This window comes from Vitis riparia, chromosome 16 (assembly GCF_004353265.1).
Source record: "Vitis riparia cultivar Riparia Gloire de Montpellier isolate 1030 chromosome 16, EGFV_Vit.rip_1.0, whole genome shotgun sequence".
NCBI lineage: Eukaryota > Viridiplantae > Streptophyta > Magnoliopsida > Vitales > Vitaceae > Vitis > Vitis riparia.
In genome coordinates this window covers 14,956,158-14,976,798 of record NC_048446.1, presented here as the reverse complement: position 1 = coordinate 14,976,798, position 20,641 = coordinate 14,956,158, and the positions used below count along the sequence as shown (strand labels likewise).

The following is a 20,641-nucleotide window of genomic DNA, read 5'->3' as shown; positions in this document are numbered from 1 at the left end:
TGGATTAGCTAAAAGGGAAACAGTACTTATATTGTCACACCAAATTACAGGAACCATAGTCATCTTAGTTTGGAGCTCAGACAAGAGGGACTGCAACCATAACATTTCTGAGGTCAAGCTAGCCAAGCTTCTATATTCTGCTTCAGTACTAGATCTGGAAATAGTGTGCTGCTTTTTTGAACTCCATGAAACCAAGCTTTTCCCAAGAAAAACACAATGCCCAGATGTAGACCTTCGATCATCAACATCACTCCCCCAGTCAGCATCACAAAACCCCACTAAATTCATAGTTTCTGATGGCTTCAACACAATACCAAGATCTGTAGTGCCATTGAGATACCTTAAAATTCGTTTGACAGCCTTCCAATGAGTATCTAAAGGCTTCTGCATAAATTGGCAAACTTTGTTGACACTAAAAGCAATCTCGGGTCTAGTGATGGTTATGTATTGCAAAGCTCCAACAACACTTCTGTACTCAAAAACATTATCAATTGGATCACCCGTTCCAGTTGAAAGTTTTAGACCAGAAAGCATAGGAGTGGGAAGTGACTTAGTTCCATCCATTTTAGTCTTCTTGAGCAAATCCTGAATGTATTTTTTTTTAGAAAGATGAAGTCCACCATCTGTAGTTTTCTTTACCTCAATTCCCAAAAAATAGCTAAGCTCACCAAGATCTTTAAGGGAAAACAAACCACTTAACCTTGAGATAAGCTCGTGAATCTCTTGACTACTACTCCCTGTTACCACAATGTCATCAACATAAATAAGAACAAAGAGAGAAGAACAGTTGGTAAACCTTACAAATAGGGACTGATCTGACTTAGTGGAAGAAAAACCAAACTGTTGAAGAGAAATCTTGAGTTTGTCAAACCAAGCCCGAGGTGCCTGCTTTAAGCCATACAAGGCCTTATGTAGTTTGCAAACTAGCTTTTGTTCTTGATTGGTTCTGCCATCAAAACCTGGAGGTTGGTCCATGTAAACTTCCTCTTGCAATTCACCATTTAAAAAGGCATTATTGACATCCAACTGCCTTATAGACCAGCTTTGAGAAACAGCAATAGCAAGAACAACTCTAATTGTAGTAGGCTTCACAACTGGGCTGAAGGTTTCATAAAAATCAAAACCAGGAACTTGAGAGTAGCCCTTTGCTACTAGATGAGCTTTGTACCTAGAGACAGAACCATCAGGATTCCTTTGAGTTTAAAAACCCATCTACACCCAACAGAAGTTCTGTTAGTTGGAAGAGAAACCAAAGACCAAGTCTTGTTCTTCATCAAAGCTCTAAATTCTTCATCCATTGCTTCTTTCCATTTGGGATGAGAGATTGCTTCCTGGAAAGTATTAGGTTCTTCAACATTAAGATCAACATATAGACCTTTGGTTTAAAAATACCATTCTTTGACCTCATAACCATATGATGTGGCCGTTGTGGTAAAGTGACTAGTGTTGTATTGATAGATTCATTTGGTTCATCTGAATTTGTTGATAAAGGAATTGTACCAGGAAGAGCATATAGATTAGAAGAAGAAGATATGGAAGCTGACTCATTTAGAATTGGCACAGTTGAAGAAGAATCAGTGTTTGATAAATCCTGTTGAACAGACCTAATGTATGAACCAAGATTCTCATCAAGTTGATGACTTGACTGAGCTGAAGATGTGGGAAGTGACAGTGAAGGATTGACACTTAGTGGCTCTAGGTTTTTAACTAAAGGAATGCAAGGAAGACCAATTGTTGAATGTGAAACAATTTGAACAGGTTTTTAAAGTCTATCTGCAAAAGGAAACTTAGTTTCATCAAAGATAACACTTCTAGAAATAAACATTCTTCCTTGCTGATTTAAGCATTTATACCCTTTGTGTTTAGAACTGTAACCAAGGAAAGTACAAGGTGAGGACCTAAAATCTAGTTTATGTTTATTGTAAGGTCTTAGGTGAGGAAAACAAAGGCAGCCAAACACCTTAAGCTGAGAATAATTGGGTTTAGAATTAAACAAAAACTCATAAGGACACTTTTGCTTTAAGACCTCAGTAGGCAACCTGTTGATAAGAAAAACAGTTGTGGAAAAAGCATCAGGCCAATATTTAAGTGGAAGAGAAGCTTAAGCAAGAAGAGTCAAACCTAACTCCACTATATGTCTATGCTTTCTTTCAATAATGCCATTGTGTTTTGAAGTATGAGGACATGAAAGCCTATGTATTATACCATTTTGTTCAAAATAGGTTTTCAAACTTCTAAATTCACCACCCCAATCTGTTTGAAAGGTTTTGAGTTTACAACCAAATTGGAGTTCAGCTTGAGCTTTAAACATTAAAAAGACTTCTCTAGTTTGTGACTTAGTTTTCAAGAAATAAACCCAGGTGTATCTAGAGTATGCATCAGCAAAAGAAACATAATATGTGAACCCATAAGAAGAATTAATTGGAGCTGGCCCCCATAAATCTGATACAACTAACTGAAGAGGCTTAGTATACACAGTTTGAGAAATTGGAAAGGCAAATTATGACTTTTCCCGAGCTGACAAGCTGAACAAATTGAAGAACCAGATTTGGTAGAAAATGGAATTTTATTATCATTGAGAACCTGTGTTACAATTTTTGAGGCCGAATGACCAAGCTTTTTATGCCACAGATCAAAAACACGAAAACTAGAATTGGTCATTTCAGGAAAATCAGAATTGTCATTATGCACAAGAGAAGCATTACAACATGTAAGTTCATTTTTACCATTTGATAAAGAAAGACCAGATGCTTTTCCAAAGAGTTTCTTTGACAGGTTGAATTGATAGAGTCCTTTATGCAGATTGCCCTGCAAGAGTAAAGAGTGATTAGATTTGTCTTTAACAAAACAAACCTTTGGATGAAACTCAAAATAAACATTATTATCTCTAGCAAATTGAGAAACACTTAACAGATTTTTCTTAATTACAGGAACTCTAAGAATATTTTTAAGGAAAAGAACTTTATTTGGACTAGAAGAAGAAGGAAAAACAGATAAGCCAATGTGTGAAATTTTAAGTCCAGTCCCATTTCCCATGTGGATTTTTGAGTTACCATTATACTCAGCACCAGAATTGAGGTTGCCAAGATCATGAGTAACATGGTTTGTGGCTCCTGAATCTGGGAACCAACAACAATTTTGAAGATCTTCAGGAGTGGCAACCATTGCTTCCATTTCTGAGTAATCTTGATCTTCTTGAGCATCATACTCGGTGAGATTGACATTTCCAACACTAGAAATTGAATCAGATGCTCCATTCCTTGCACCACTTCCTAAAACACCAGGAGTAGGTCCATTAGCAGGTATATTCCCATGGAAATTTGGATCATACCTATAGAAGCAACGATGAACAGTATGACCAAATTTATTGCATAGTTGACACTGAGGTTTGATTCTTCCTTGAGCTCTGCCACGACCTCTTCCTCTGTTATGAACAAAAGACCCTCTAGTCACCTGATTTCCTCCAAATTGATTCCTATTTTGAAAACCACTAGAAGGGTAGCCATTAGAATTCCAAGAGAAAGAAGAACCTCTATTAGAATACTGAGAGGTGTAATTCACAGAAAGATCATTAGAGGAGATTTTGTGTGCAATTCTTCCTTCATGTGCAATCAAAGTCCAGGTGACATATTGAAGAGAAGGAGAAGACTTTTTCGAGGAGATAACAGCAATGACAAACTCGTATTCATCTCCAAGACCTTGCATTATAGCAAGTATATGATTTGTGTCTGAAATTTTGTGACCAGTAGTAGTAAGAAGATCACAATAATTCTTCATTTTGGTAAGATAATCTCTCATAGTCAGACCATCCTTTTTTAACATCTGCATTTGACTCTTGTAGAACATAACCTTTGCAGAAGATTGAGAATTGAATTTTCTGGGAAATTGTATTCCATACCTCAAAAGCTGAAGAACACCTAACAACCTGAGGCAAGAACGCACTTCCGATTGAAGATAGAAGCCAAGAAATCAACAGATGATCTTGGTGTTGGTAATCTCTGAACTTGGGATTTGGAACCAAAATCCCTGTTTCATCAATGACCATCTTTGGTGGAACTTGCTCTGTTCCAAACAAGAAACCTTCAAGACCATAACCCCGTACAACATTTTCAATTTGATACTTCCACATCAAGAAATTATCATCCTCCAGATGCATCGTAATAAGCTGACTCAAAGGGCTTATTACCATTCTCAAGGATTCGTCCGTGGTCGTCGGATTGCCTCTTCTAGCTTCAGCTGAAGGATCCGAATGTAACACCTCTCCAGTAGTCTGATTCACAACGGCCATTGATGCATGAGCATTGTAGCTCTGATACCAAGATAGGAAGAAGAAGAGAGTGAGAAAGAGAGAGGGATTTTATTATTTTGACAATACAACACTTTGCTATATATATAGCAGAGATTAGAAAAACAGAGGATAACAGAGTTTTAACAAAGAAAACGAAAATAACTAATGTTGTTGCAACAAACTAAACTACTAGTTGTTAATTGCTACTTTGCCTAATTGTGTGCAGGGTTATGAAAGATGAGATGGGTATTGAGGACGTGGGTGATGAAGGGAGGTTTAGGTTAATGGAGGTGAGTAATGGCATGGGTATGGATGAATGACTGTACATGCATGGTTCCATTTGTAACATCTCCAACATAAGTCAAATCCCATGAACAACACGGTACAACTTCTATCTCTTAAGGAACAGGCTGCTGAAGATATCCTGATGAAAAGTAAGGAGGTTGACTAATGCATTGCCCATAAACACCCGGATTCTCTCATGCCCAAATACCCAAAACATCCACCAAACTTCGATTATCACTATTCATTCCAACCATGGCTGCCACTGGAGCAGCTTGATCTCCAATGTTAGTACCAACAGCAGGATTAGTAATTAAGGAAGCAATAGATCCTGCAGCACAGCCAGCTAAACATGTCACTCCAAGCTATTGAACACTTGAACAATCCTCCTTTCTTCTATGGATAACATTACGGTACAAAAAATCCACAGAATGTTCAAAAGTTGAGAACATAATCATAGAGAATGAAAGGTTTCGACCCCAAAGTGGAACAAAACCCCTGTAAAAACCATAGGGGCCTTATGATGCATACAGCTTTGGAAAGCCATCAAGCAAACTCTTTGCAAAAATGAGACTGCTCTTGAACCTGGACTTTAACAGCTTCAAAGGATAGAGAGCCACATTGGCAAGTACCTCTGCAGATGCACTATGTGCAAAGAAAATGAAACTTCGATTGCGATCTACCGGCATATCAGTATACCCAACAGATACATGTATGAAGTCACCCAGTCGTGACAAACATGTTATGACACTTCATACCCACAGACTGAGGGTACATACTCTGTAGTTCCTTACTCCCTCAAGCAGAGATGAGAAAATGGATGCGCACCATGGATGGATATCAAGAGCAAAGGAAGATAACAAAACAGAGCACAAAGAGTAGATACAAGAAAATGAGCTCATACAAGCCATGCTTCATATCGTAATCAACAGGCTTGGATGAGGGTGGGTGAAATTAAATGAGTATCAAATAAAAGGTAAAACATGGTTACAAAATATCTCATAGGGAAATCAAAACCGGAGCAAATTAATCTACAACAAAACCATTAGCAAAATATGAACGTGCTCACTCCCAATCAACAAACATTATCCAAGAATCAGTTGAGAAAAAAAAAAAAAAAAAACAGAAAAGCATACCAGTAGAAGCTAATGGGGAAACCACAAAAAGATACCTGGAAATGCTTCTCTTGTTCTTCTTTTTCTCTGCAACCCTCCAAAGATCTTTCTCAAACTCGCCACCCAAAAACCCTCACCTATCTCTTCCTAAAACCTCTTGTTCTTCCCCCTTAGACTCCAGTTTGTCCTCCCAAGAAAACCCCCTCCTCTGTTCTTGTCTTCACCAGTAAGCCACCACCTGCTTCATTGTGCCTCCTTCAGAAGGCATGTCATTCTCTCCAACCACCACCATGGCCAGCCATGGTCCCTACTGAGTCCATGCAGCTGGTCCTTCTCCAGTAACGGTCCCCCCCTACTTAAAAAATGAAAAAGTTCAACTCTCCCGGTGGTCATGAAATGCCTTTTGTTTCAACTTACAAAAATAGTAATAATAGAACGATAACAACAAGCTTGAAAAGAGGGTCTACACAATGATTTTAAGAAGTATTTTTAGTTTTTTTAATATTTTAAAATTTTTATTTTTCAAGTAATATAAAAAACACTTCTTAAATATCAAAGACACTAAATCATATCATCCATGTGATAAATGGGTTCACATTCAACATTAATAAATTTTTATTATTTTTTACCTCAATGCCACGTTATCCATGTCACCCTTAATATTTAAAATTTTTTTATAGCATTATTCATTTCTTGTTCTAAGTGAATACTCTAGGAAATTTTTTTTTTATATAGCATTATTCATTTCTTGTTCTAAGTGAAAACTCTAGGAAATGTTTGGGTAAGGGCAAAATCATTGAAGATATTTTAAAGGGAGGAAAATATAGTCGAAATTAGGCGATATATCATCGAAATATCGGTGTATCGGGATATATAGCATGGATAAATTAGTGGTCAACGGCTGGTCAACATGGTTAAAGCTCCACTAGGGCAAACTTGTCATTTGATATATAATGTGCAGTAAATAAATATATATCAAAAGTTAAGATATAAATAAAATATTAAAAAAAACACTTTAAATAACAAATTAATTATAACTATTTTATAATTGAATGAAAAATTTTCATTTAATTGATTAGTAAAAATATATCATAATTTTATTTATAGTGTTTTTAATATTATTAATATATTAAGAATTTACACATTTATCATCATTTATTTTATAATATATCATAATTTTAATATTAAATAGATTTTAAAATTAAACTTATTATAATAACATATCACAATATTATCATCAAATAATATTTTATATAATTTAATAATCAATATACACTTATCAAATTTATATTTTTTATTACCATGTACAATATTATATATATATATATATATATATATATATATATATATATATATATATATATATATATATATATATCAATTTATTAAAAAAAAAACTTTAAAATGTCTATTATGCTTTTAATTTCATTTGTAAGAGTTTTATTTTATATTTTTATAAGTTTTGATCAATTTTAGGTCTACTGAAATATATTATAATTAAATATCACAATATAATCATCCAATAATATTTGATATAATTTAATAATCAATATACACTTATGAAATTTATATTTTTTATTGACACATACGATATTATATATATATATATATATATATATATATATATATACATTAATTTATTCAACAAAATAACTTTAAAATGTCTATTATACTTTTAATTTCATTTTTAAAAGTTTTATTTTATATTTTTATAAGTTTTGGTCAATTTTAGATCTATCAATATTTTATGTCAAAATATCCATCGATATATCTCGGATATATTCGATATATTGTAAAATCGAAATACCGATATCTTTTATTACTGATATTTTCATCTTTTCTAATGCAAGAAAGGTGAGGAGAACAACAAATTTATGTCGAACATGATATTTATAGTGAGATATTCATTTATCTCGCTAGAATCCACTGGAGAAAGGTGCTTGCGGTTGTTTACGTAAGAAAGACCTCCAGTTTCTTGATGGAGAAAGAATAATAAATAAATCATCAATAAATGCAAACATTTTTTTGGCCTTTATCCATAGAAAATGAGAAGGAATTTTAATTTTTTTTTTATTTTTTAAATTTGATTAAGAGAATACTATAAATAATAATTTTGCATATCTTTATTATTTCACTTTTTTAAAAAAAAAACAAAAGGGAAAGTTGTGTTTTCATGGACTAATTTGTTAAATATATGGTTTTTGGAACCCAGGTTTATGAAATATGAAAAATATTTTTCAATGTAGAAACTTATATGAGTGTCATGCACTCTGAGCCGGTTGTCTTTTTTCTACCAAGATTGCCCCTCTTAGTATCCAGGTCAGCAACAACTGAAGGCACGTCAGCACGGGCTAAAACTGAACCGGTTGAAAACTCCAAAATCAAATGTTGAGCTTCCCACAAAAACACCTTAGCCGACGGTTCTTTCTTCCCTCTTTCTCATTGTTGTCTTCACTCTGTCACCAAGGCGATTTGAGCTTCCCAGAAAAATGGTGTAGCCGACGCTTCAAGACCCTTGCCGACGGTTCTTTCTTCCTTCTCTCTCATTCCATACCCATTCCTGTCATCTGTCTTCACTTCGTCACCGAGGCGATTTGAGCTTCCCAGAAAAATGGTGTAGTCGACGGTTCTTTCTTCCCTATCTCTCATTCCTTACCTGTTCCTCTCATCTGTTTTCACTTTGTCACCGAGGCGAAGCAGAGAACCGTGTAGAGTGTTAAAAAAGTTCTGTCATTTCAGTTGAGAAGGGTTTAATCCCATTTGTTTCATATAAGATTTTCTGTCTCGAGGTAACCCATTCCTTCCTTGTTTTGCATTCGCATTTACATTCACGTAAATATGTTGTTTGTGTGGGTTTTTTATGAACTAGGTGTGGCTCAAATGTTGGCATTTAGGAGTTGGTACTAAATTTTTAAATCTGTTCGTAATAAATCATCATCATTTTTTTTTCAATTCCATGCGTTTTCTGAGTTTTTACTGTTTTATTTGGATTGACAAATTCTCGAAAATCTGTTGTTTTGATATAAAATGAAGGCAAGAATATGGGTTGGAAATTGTTTTGCTAAAAAACCCATTTGTTTTTGTTGTGGTTTAGAATTGGGAAAAACATATTTTGAATTTGTTTGCCAAAAAAGGAATTTTTTTTCCCAAACTGTTTTTGGGTATTGGGAAACAATGCATTTTTAGTGAAACCCATTTATTGGATTGTGTTTTTGGATTGAGCTATGCAGTGGATGACCAAAAGGGAACATTTTTTCGGGATGATGTATTTCTTCTGAGAGCGAAATAAGTGCTTCTGAAATGGTGATTTATAGATTTGAAATTACTCAGGTTTTTGGGTTTTTGTGATATTCATGGTTGGTGGGTGCTAACGTTTTCATTGTTTTTTTTTTTTTTTGTATTTGTTTTATATGTATAGTTTAAATTCACGGCCCATTTCTTCAAATATTTTTGGTTAGTATATGTTACTCTTCTTGTTGATTAGTAATTGATATTGATTTAGAGATCTCTTTTAGAAGATGGAAATAGGAAATGCTATACAGGAACTATTTGAACTCATACGTGTCTCATTTTTACTCCTTTGTACAACTTTCATATCCATAGGCTTCAATGTTCATAAGGTCATTGATTACTTTGTAGGTTTCGAAACTCACCAATTCAGTATCGCCATCCAAACATACTGATTATACACATGGCAACAGAAAAGAGAAAAATGAAGGAGCATGTTCCACCAACATGCACATTGGTCGGCAAAACAGATTTCATTGAACAATGGCTCCAATCTTCAAATTCAGTTTAATTGGAAATTTGCATATATTGGATTTTTTTGTCACTAACCCATATTTCATTTTAACTGTAGGTTAAGCTTCCTAAGTCCCGATGTTCTGGGAAGAAATTCATAAATGCCATTGCACGCCTAGCCCCTGAAAAACAGCAAGCCATTAGAGAGATGGGCTTTGGGGGCCTACTGACTTTTGCTTGTCGCGAACTAAGATATGAGCTATGCGCGTGGCTCATATCTCAATATGACTTTACCTACCATAGACGTAATATGGAAACCGGCAATGCTATCATTGTCAATGAAGAACATGTCAACAGAGTGATGGGCATCCCTAACTCCGGGCTAGACGTGGTTATACTTAAGAGAACAGCCCCGTCCAATCGCACATACACTCTCAGGGTACTGGAGTAAAACCTTGAGAATTTGCCCGTGTGTGATGATTTTTTAAAATCATTTTTAATTTTTTCATGTGCCACTCTACTGGCACCTAACTCAAAGCTTGAAGGAAGCCATGACCTTTGGGACACCATATGGGATGGTGATGTTGGTGTCCAAAGGAATTGGGCAAAGTTTTTGCTGAAACACTTAGAAGATGGAATCAAGGAATATCGACAAAAGCAGCCTACTTACATCCGAGGCTGCCTCATGTTCTTTCAGGTATAGTTTAGGCTCCAACCCCTTTTGCAATTAGTATGAACTTAGTTTACATTTTAATTTGAATGTCATGCTCACTGCAATTTGCTCTTTTAATGCTCCTTGTTTCATATACTACCCTTGGACAACTGTTCTACATGGCATACTTCTACATGCCATCAGTCAATGTTGAAGTGACCAACCCGCTAGCTGTCGCATGGACTGACGATGTAATGAAACGCCGATTAGCAGCTGAAATATCAACATTCGGTGGTTATGGATATGTGCATGTATGCTCTAACTCAACAAAGCTTTCCCTACTAGTTAAATTACCATTTAGCCTCGCACCAGTAATAACCAATTTGTTGATTCTCTCATTGAAATAATGATGCAAGACACAGGCATAGGAGCGAGCACAAAGCACAGCCAATATGAATGTACCATCAGTAGCCTCAACCTCTACAGCTGATGACGATGCTACAGAGGTAGTTCTTCTTCACTAACCACTCATACAAGTTCTTCTATACAATGCATACAATACTATTCTAAAACTATTATGTTTTCCACTATGTAATAGGTTATTGAAGCCCGTGTCATTGACACATCGGAGAGTATGCTACGATTAGCTTCCTCTCTGGCGCGGGATGTTGCTGCACTACGTTCCCGCCGAAGTGGATCAGAGGGGATATCTTCAATCCCTTGCCCAAAAGTAGAGCACCACGTTGAATATCAACCAATGCGCTAAACACCGGGCAAGCAGACGTTAGTTGACGAAATGGAACCATAAGATAGCCTCGCACCAACCCCCCATTCTCCAATTGGAATGGAACCGTCACCAGAAGCCACTCATTCCGAGCCAATGGCCCCACAATCTCATGCAGAGGCATCGCTTCCACCACAAGTGACAATAGAAGAAACGCGAGAATGTGATAGGGTAGGTGGGAGTGGTAATCAAGCCATTAAACCTTCATCTATCAAGAGATTTAAGCGGACTGGTAAGAGGATTGTGAAGCGTCCTCCCACTTGCAAAAGTCCATTTGTCACCCAATGTGTTAAACAATTCCCTAAAATCCTCCATGCTCATCGGGTAGTAGCGGATTACGCTTTGGCAGAAATTGGTGATCCTAGGTACATTTCATTTTTCTAAAAATAATTCTTGCAATCATTTAATATGTGAATAACTTTACATCATTATGACATAATTCATTTTCAATCATTGTAGCAAGATTTTATGCGAGATGTATGGGATGTACATTACCCGAGAAGAAATTTCTTGTCTAAATGCAGGGCGGTGGGTTAATTCAGTAGTAAGTTACTTATCTTTATGTTGAATTAAATTCAAAATTAATAGGTCATATAATGTATAAAGTGTTGATGGGGTTGTAAAATATGTTCATTTCCACAACTTTGCCAGATTGTGGCGATTGTGTCTCGCATGATGAATGGACAGCAAGCACCACCAGCGCGCACACACTATTTTGATCCTTCATTCTCGGTGAACCCTCTAATATCCTAAATTGACATAGTCTCAAAATAGAATAGCATTTGTTGATGTTTGTATTGATTAACCCCACCCGTGAACAGGTGATTCTGACCAACTTGAAAACAAATGCAACCAGCCAAGTGATCATGGATAGATGTCGCATGTATCTGGATGCTGGTATATTGGGCCATGATTTGGGAACATGTGACATGGTAAATAATGGTTGTTAAATTTCATTTCCATAGTAATACATGCAATGGCATTGGACATGACTATTATCTTATAACATAAAAGGTAATAACTCTTTTATGATAATGCAGATGTTCATCCCGGTTTGTGAGAACAATCACTGGCACGTTCATTTTGTTAATTTTGCAGCTGGAAGAGTTGAAATTCTTTCATCTTTGCCCTTGAGGCGAGGAAACAGTATTAGTGCTGCAACAAGGCGATTATCTATGGCAATCAATAAAGCACTGCATGCATATAGAATTCATATGGATGTGGATGTCTCGACTTTTGTGCATGTCCAACCACACCTTGTGCAACAACTGAATGGGTAAAATAATCATATATTCTAACCAAAACGGACATTTGAGGTGAATTTTTTTTTCTTAGATTTCTATCATCTACATGACAAGCCTAAATGTGATGTGTTATAGGTTCGACTGTGGTATCCTTGCACTAAAGTTCATGGAATTTTGGAATGGGGTGACCTTAACTACTTCAGTGGCAGAGGTTAGAGCTGGTTTACATCCTAATTGGTTTTGTTTTTTTTTTTTTTTTAAAAAAAAAAAACAGTATGAAATAAGTTTTTCCCATTTCTGTAGGACAAGTTGAACATGTACAGACTCCAGCTAGTTGTGGAACTAGCACTCAATGAACGCAACACTGTTAGAGATAAAATTATGGCCTCCTGTCATTTGTGACTTCATGGTTGATGATAAGTTTTTTCCTATCTGATGCTACTTACCATATAAAGCAATACTTGATTGTAGTTTGTCCACAAATGACTGAATTCATATCCTGTTATGTGATGATGTGATTTTGTTCCCATTCTAAAACCATTATTTATGTTCTATATTTATTGTATCTTATTAAGTATACAACATCCCATTGTAACAGTGACAGTATGGTGATGTTGAATGTCAGAACTTTATGTACAACAATGGGCAATGCGTAAGGAAAAGAAAGACTGCATGGTGATGCTGTTGCTATAACTTATGAGAGGGAGTAATATCAGAATGAGTCATATGTTATCCTCTTTCTTCGGATTGTATGAAGCAAACTTGGTTTACCATATGATCAAAATTAGGGTTGTTCATTAATGTGAAATATTGTATAGGAAAGGGAGTAGGAAAGGAGTTGTTCATTATTCTGGGGCATCTTCTATCAATGTTATAGGTAGGTTGGAGGTTTCTTTGGTTTGTTGACTATATTAGAAATATTTTGCTGATGTACAAATTCCAAGGACTATGTTTGTGTTTTGTTTTATACAGGAAATCCTAATAGAGATAAGGCATTTGTTACATATCCTTTCAATTTTTTCCCTGTTCCATCCCAGTGTCCTCTCCAAATATAGTTCAAAAATAATGATCCTTTGTTGAAGTAGAATGTTACAAACCATGGTGACAAATTTAGGTGTCATGGGTGATGGTGAAGACATTGGATGGTATTCATAATGAATCATTGAAGACTATTGGCACTGGTGATTTTTTTAGATTGTCATGTGTTGAGATAATTCTTTGTTACATATCATGAGTTTTTTTTCTTTTAGTTAATAAAAATCTGATAAAATCGTCTCATGAAAAATAAAGACAAATCTTAAGGTTTGATATCAAAGAGTGGGTGCAACATGGGTCGTGTGGTGACATATTTATGTGGCATACATCCACATGATCATTTAACTAATACGAAAAGCTATGTTCATTTATAGCATACATCCACATGCCCATATCCACCGAAAGTTGATATTTCAGCCGCTAAGCGGCGCTTTATGACATCGTCACTCCATGCGGCAGCAAGCGGCCGAGTCACCTCAACAATAACTGATGGCATATACAAGAATGCCATATAAAAGAGTTGTACAAGGGTAGTATACGAAACAATAAGCATTAAATTATGGAATTGCAGTAACGATGAGTTTTAAAATAAAATGTAAACAAAGTTGAACCTAATTGCAGAATACTGTGGACCCTTGACTGTACCTGGAGGAACATGAGGCAGCCTCAGATGTAAGTAGGCTGCTTTTGCCAATATTCCCTAATGTCGTCCTCTAAGTGTTGCAGCAGAAACTTAGCCCAATTCCTTTGGACACCAAGATCAGAATCCCATATGGTGTCCCATAGGTCATGGCTTCCTTCAAGTTTGGAATTAGGTGCCAGTAGAGTGGCACAATAAAAAATTAAAAATGATTTTAAAAAATCATCACCAATGGGCAGATTGTCAAGGTTTTGCTCCAAAACCCTAAGAGTGTATGTGCGGTTGGAGGGGCTTGTTCTCTTAACAATAACCAAGTCTTCCCCGGTGTTAGGAATGCCCATGACTTGGCTGACATGTTGTTCATTAACATTGACAGCACTACCAGTTGCCATTTTAAGCCTGTGGTAGGTAAAGTCATATTGAGATATGAGCCACCCGCACAGCTCATATCTCAGCTCTCGACAGGCAAATGTTAGCAGGCCCCCAAATCCCATATCTGTGATGGCTTGGTGTTTTTCTGGTGGTAAGCGCGCAATCACAGTGATGAATTTCCTTCCAGAACATCGGGACTTTGGGAGCTTTTCCTACAATTAAAATTAAATATTGGTCAGTGATAAGAAAATATAATATATGGAAATATGCATTAAATGTGAAATTGAAGATTGAATGCATTGTTGAATGAAATCCATGTTGCCGACATGTGCACATGTTGCAGGGACATGTTCCTTCCTTTTCCTCCTTTCTGTTGTCATGCCTAGAATAAGATGACCTTCTCGTTCAGATGGATATAATGGATGCGCAATTAATTAAACCTGCAAAGTAAGAACTATTAGCGTACAATTGTGGCTGGTATTGCACAAACCATGAAGAAGTGTGGTGAAAAATAAATTTTGTTAGAGTGCATGGGAACATAAATGATGCCACTCATTCAAAGTATTTATTTTCGGATAATTAAATGATGCCACCAAATGATACATGGGAACACAAACTGCAATATGGTTAAAATGGCTTAAGCAATGTAATCTTAGCAAATACATGGGATTTGAGTAAATACCATTAAAACAAGATGTGGTGCAAACATAGTTCGGACTTTGTGAAAGAACTGAATCAGCAGAGAAATATAATGTAACTCAATGAACATTGCAGGTGAATGGAAAGGCACAAAACATTCAAATAGTAACGATGATTGGGTGACAACCAGTTAGTTGAAATAGAGTAATACAAGATCGGCATAATGCAATAAGTAGACAGATATGCATTTAGGGCAAAGGATTTTTGCAGGTTTTTCTGTTGTGGCCGGACATATGACAACGAGAGCAATAAACAGTCCGTTTATCTTGAAATTGAGACTCAATACGCTTCTTCCTTGGCCTTCCGGGAGCGCGCTTTGTATGTGGAGGCTTTAGAGAGAAGAACACCTCCCCGGTGATAGATCGAACCAAACCATCATCGTCCACAGTAGGCATGTCATGGGTCTCTATGCCGGAGAAAGAGCCCCCATATATCAAGTCTTGCATTGGGTATTTGTAGTAATCATCGACGAAATAAGTAACATTTTGACCAATGGAAATAATGACGGTTGTGGCATGCTCACAAGGGATTCCCAACATTTGCCAACCCCTACAAGTGCATGTACGGTTCAGAATGTCTACATTCAACAAGGCTCTCCCGATACATACCCCAAATACTCCATTCTTGAACGGTGTGACTGGATACACCACACCCTTTGCAATATTTTCCTGCACCTTAGCTTCAATTTTTTGCCCTATACACCCTTTCCAATTCTTAGACTCTTCTTCATGCTTCACAAGCATAGAAGCTAACTTGGACATGTGCTCCAATAAAAAGTTACAAATAGAGTGATGTCTTTCAATCCGTAACCAAGCAATAAATGACTCAGCAAGGTTCGTAGTCATTTTATCCCATCTTTGTTTTGGGAATTTTGACATGGCCCAATGGTGCGGCGCATTTTCTTCAACCCATGTGGCTAAAGCCTCGTTGTATTTTTTTAGTTCAAACATGGAAACGTTATAATCATGTTCTAACCTTTCATACGCAATGCTATCTAGGAATTGCAATGCATTTTCTTTATCCTTGTTCCCTCGTGTGTTATGCTTGGACAAGAAACTACTAAAATTCTCCTTCAGGTGACGGTAGCAATAAGCATGGTTTTCAATGCTAAACACCTCAGGGACACTACGAAGCAAAGCAGAATGTCTATCTGAGATAATAATAACTTCCTTCTTTCCCACAACTATCTTCAGTTTTTCCAAGAACCATAACCAATCTTCATAATTTTCCGAGCTCATCACTCCAAAGGCTAAGGGGAACATGAAGTCATTAGCATCGTAGGCGGTGGCTGAAAATAGAGCACCGCCATAAGGCCCACTCATATGGGCCGAATCAATTGCAATGATTGTTCGACACCCCCTTACAAACCCTTCGATAGATATTGAATGAGCAACAAAAAGCTTCTCAAAATGGTCGTCATCGGAATAACTCAACTCAACACTCGATCCCAGATTTGTTGCAAGCATTCTTTCACACATCCATGACAACAATTTGTAATAATTCTTGGGTTGTCCATAAATGCACTCCTTAGCCTTCTCCTTCATTTGCCATGCTTGTAGGTAAGTTAACTGGATGCCATGTTGCCTTACAAAGTCCTTACAAATTTGGCGTGGTTGGTATTCAGGAGTAAATCAAATGACATCATCAATGACCAACGATGCACGCGTGGATCTCACTAAAGGCTGAGACAAGACAACATCTTCCAAGCAATGGTTATGCACATTTCGGAATGTGTGTACTTGAACAATGTTTGAATCCCCTATTGCACGCGCAGTGATTTTCCAAGGACAATCTTCAATTGTGCATACTACGGTCATGTGTTTTGGACTATTCCTTTTGTAGGAATATCGAAATTTTCCAGCCAAAGACATCAAATATATTGCATCTCGAAACTCCGACGCATTTGGGAAGGTATGTCCACTACCTACAATTGAATGTTCGAACCGGCTTGGTTGAAGTTGAACGGTATTTGTCATAGCACATCTTTGGGAAAACCTAAATGACTGAATTGTGGGCGACTCATTAGAGATGTGTAATGGGGGCTCGCCAATAGAGAAAACATGAGCTGAGTTTGAAGCAATAATGGGGGTTGGGCCACTGCAAAAAACATAAGGAAAGAATTTGATCCTCCATCAATCTAAGTGTGAAAAGCGATTATACAAAAGGGAACATTATTGTGGAAGGACATTAGGTACCTAGTAGGGCAAATGAGGTCATCACCACATTCAGTACACTGGGAGATGTAGACATGACAAAACATGTCGTTGAATTTGAACATATTGACTATGTTGCCATCATTATGCAGTGGTAATAGACATGATGGGTCAAACTTGACTGTGAATTCCAATTTAATGGAATTGGAATCCAAGTTCAGTTCACCACATACTTTTGAAACGAATTCAGATTGTGAGATATTCTTGCTAACAACACTACAATTGGTCCGACCTCCCTTATATTCGACGGACCCAACAGCAGTCTTAACAAGCTCACCACCTTCATGAATGTAACAAAACATCTCCTCTTCCATTTCCTTATTGACATAAAGATTTGTTAAAAACAATACAATAACGAAAGATTGAAGAATTATGCATGTTGATTCCATAGACTTTAAGGTTCAAACATGCTAATTGGCTGATGCACACAATTAAGGTTCAAACATGCTAATTGGCCGATGCACTACACTGCATAGCTCTAAAAAACAATACACAATTAAGAGTAATTTGGAACAACTTTCCCATCTAAAAATCACCATTTCTTAAGAACTTTTTTCGCTCTCAAAATGAAAACTTCATCCCGAAAAAATGTTCCCTTTTGGTCATCCACTGCATAGCTCAATCCAAAAACACAATCCAATAAATGGGTTTCACTAAAAATGCATTGTTTCCCAATACCCAAAAACAGTTTGGGAAAAAAAAAATTCTTTTTTTGGCAAACAAATTCAAAATATGTATTTCCCAATTCTAAACCACAACAAAAACAAATGGGTTTTTTAGCAAAACAATTCCTAACCCATATTCTTGCCTTCATTTTATATTAAAACAACAGATTTTCGAGAATTTGTCAATCCAAATAAAACAATAAAAACTCAGAAAACGCATGGAATTGAAAAAAAATGATGATGATTTATTACGAACAGATTTAAAAATTTAGTACCAACTCCTAAATGCCAACATTTGAGCCACACCTAGTTCATAAAAAACCCACACAAACAACATATTTATGTGAATGTAAATGCGAATGCAAAACAAGGAAGGAATGGGTTACCTCGAGACAGAAAATCTGATATGAAACAAATGGGATTAAGCCCTTCTCAACTGAAATGACAGAACTTTTTTAACACTCTACACAGTTCTCTGCTTCGCCTCGATGACAAAGTGAAAGCAGATGAGAGGAACAGGTAAGGAATGAGAGATAGGGAAGAAAGAACTGTCGACTACACCGTTTTTCTGGGAAGCTCAAATCGCCTCGGTGACGAAGTGAAGACAGATGAGAGGAATGGGTATGGAATGAGAGAGAAGGAAGAAAGAACCGTCGGCAAGGGTTTTGAAGCGTCGGCTACACCGTTTTTCTAGGAAGCTCAAATTGCCTTGGTGACGGAGTGAAGACAACAATGAGAAAGAGGGAAGAAAGAACCGTCGGCGGCTAGGGTGTTTTTGTGGGAAGCTCAACATTTGATTTTGGAGTTTTCAACCGGTTCAGTTTCAGCCCGTGCTGACGTGCCCTTCAGTTGTTGCTGACCTGGATACTAAGAGGGGCAATCTTGGTAGAAAAAAGACAACCGGGTCAGAATGCATGACACTCATATAAGTTTCCACATTGAAAAATATTTTTCATATTTCATAAACCTGGGTTCCAAAAACCATATATTTAACAAATTGGTCCATGAAAACACAACTTTCCCAAAACAAAAAGTAGTAATGTGTTATAAATCACAATTTTCAAAACCATCTTAAAAATTTTCTCCAACACAAAAAATAACTTTCCCTTAATGGAAAAAAACAAACAATTATTTGTAGATTATATTTACTCAAGTTAAAATTCAAACAATAAAAATACACCCAACACATTACTTATTATTGCAACTTAAAAACAAATAAAATAAAATAACAGTTGGGTAAATAAATCAATTAATTTCCTTTATTTTGATAAAACCCATTTTGAATTAAAAAAAAAATCCTTACACCATTAATAATGATGATAATAATAATAATAACAATATTAATATTTATAAAAGTATTAATAACGTGAAATTATCTAATTATAAAAAAATTTAGTATTTGGATAATTATTTTTTTACTTAAGTAAAAATGAAATACAATATTAACATAATACATCAACAACCTTAGAAAGAAGTCTAATAAATTAGGTTTTGATTGATTTTCTTTTTTGAAAGTTTTTTTTTTTCTTTAACTTGATTTATTTTTGTAATTTGTCACTTCGAAAATATATTTGTTTAAATATACTTAACATAAAATATATTAGTTTCAATTTCATTTCTTTAAAACTAATTTCATTTTTTTATCATTAAAATTGATCAAATTTTGGTTTCACAGTAATTAATCTCACATAAAGAAATTTTTTTGAAAAACTATTTTTAAAAAATTTAAAATATATGGATTATAATTTTCCATGGAATTCCATACCCATTAGAACACATGATAAAGGGGTTTGGGAAAATACTTGGCAAACAAGCCAAGTGAAAACCGGAGGCAAACGTTAGCCCACAAAATCCACAGGCTTTAGATTAGCCCAAATCATGGTTGAAAATCGCCGAAATTTCCCCGAAATTTCATGTTTTGGGCGTCCCGAAACGAAAGAGGGGGCGAAATGTTGATGGAAAAAATATCAAAAAATTTCGCCAAAAATCGGAGAAATATCGACTGGAGAAGAAATATGGAGATTTTTTAGAGGTTTTATCTGGTCTTTTTGTGAAAACATAAAAAATGGCCAAAAATTGTTTATGGGGATTAAGGCATGCTTGGTTGCTATTTTCAATTATTGTTTTCTATTTTTAAAAACAAAAAACATAAAAACCTTGTTTAAGGAAGGAATATATTTTTGTTTTTTATGTTTTTTGTGTTCTCAAAAATCATTTTTTTAAGAACAATAAAAAGATGTTTTCATTATTAAGGTCCATAAAAGTATTTTCAAATTTTTTAGAATGTGTGGGAAAGTTTTTCGAATGCAATTTTCAAAAATTAGTTTTTAACAATAATTCTTAAAAATGGGCCCAAATAAAATTCTATTAAAAAAATTTAAATATAAAAAGTAATTTTCCTTTAAATAGTTTTTCAAATATTCTCTATATTTTCATTTCAAAACACCTTAAATTTATTCTAAAAAATAATATATATATTAAATTGTTTATTGTAAGAAAGATTGTTAAATGTGTTTTCTGAATCATAAAACATTTTTTTTCCCTTTTAAATAACAAAAAATTGTTTTCAATAAGAAGTCAATTTTCTTTGGGTACCATATGAAAATGAAACTATTTTTGTTGTACCCCTCCAGTAAGTATTGTATGGTACAAATTTTTCCAGAATTTTAAGTATTTGATAACGCATAAATCAGACCAGTTGAGACCAAATTTTTGTTAAAGATCCCTTATTCTGTTATGAAAATTAAAGTAAATTATAATAATAGTTTTTATGAATTTATATTTCTTTAATTTAAAATATTTTTAAATACTTAATTTTTAGTTTTATTTCAATAATCTTATACTTTTAAACCTAAAATTTGTTTATTGATAGATCAAAATTGGAGTGGAAAAGACCTAATTACCTCTTTTT

At 35.4% G+C, this 20,641-nt stretch overlaps 2 protein-coding genes across 2 annotated transcripts; one reads left to right on the top strand and one right to left on the bottom strand.

Moving 5' to 3' along the window:
• The first annotated feature begins 10,958 nt into the window (after positions 1 to 10,958).
• On the top strand, positions 10,959 to 12,508 carry LOC117933299 (ubiquitin-like-specific protease 1A). Its single transcript, XM_034854669.1, has 7 exons — positions 10,959 to 11,227; positions 11,322 to 11,406; positions 11,514 to 11,594; positions 11,684 to 11,794; positions 11,903 to 12,138; positions 12,242 to 12,317; positions 12,410 to 12,508. Exons 1-7 carry the CDS (start codon positions 10,959 to 10,961, stop codon positions 12,506 to 12,508), a joined length of 957 nt encoding a protein of 318 aa, XP_034710560.1.
• A 997-nt stretch (positions 12,509 to 13,505) lies between these two features.
• Positions 13,506 to 16,396, bottom strand: LOC117933297. Its single transcript, XM_034854668.1, has 3 exons — positions 15,107 to 16,396; positions 14,011 to 14,365; positions 13,506 to 13,627 (listed from the first exon to the last, which is right to left on the bottom strand). The coding sequence occupies exons 1-3, from the start codon at positions 16,394 to 16,396 to the stop codon at positions 13,506 to 13,508; spliced, it is 1,767 nt and encodes a 588-aa protein (XP_034710559.1).
• Positions 16,397 to 20,641: the final 4,245 nt, after the last annotated feature.

What these genes read in the sequence shown, in the direction of transcription:
- LOC117933299 (XM_034854669.1), top strand. Translation starts at nt 10,959, where the DNA reads ATGGCCCCACAATCTCATGCAGAGGCATCGCTTCCACCACAAGTGACA. An exon ending in GCAGAAATTGGTGATCCTAG is followed by an intron (nt 11,228 to 11,321) that starts GTACATTTCATT and finishes CAATCATTGTAG; the next exon opens with CAAGATTTTATGCGAGATGT. An exon ending in ATTTGGGAACATGTGACATG is followed by an intron (nt 11,795 to 11,902) that starts GTAAATAATGGT and finishes ATGATAATGCAG; the next exon opens with ATGTTCATCCCGGTTTGTGA.
- LOC117933297 (XM_034854668.1), bottom strand. Translation starts at nt 16,396, where the DNA reads ATGAAGGAGAAGGCTAAGGAGTGCATTTATGGACAACCCAAGAATTAT. An exon ending in AATTTCAAGATAAACGGACT is followed by an intron (nt 14,366 to 15,106) that starts GTTTATTGCTCT and finishes TTTTAATTGTAG; the next exon opens with GAAAAGCTCCCAAAGTCCCG. An exon ending in CCTTGACAATCTGCCCATTG is followed by an intron (nt 13,628 to 14,010) that starts GTGATGATTTTT and finishes ATATGCCATCAG; the next exon opens with TTATTGTTGAGGTGACTCGG.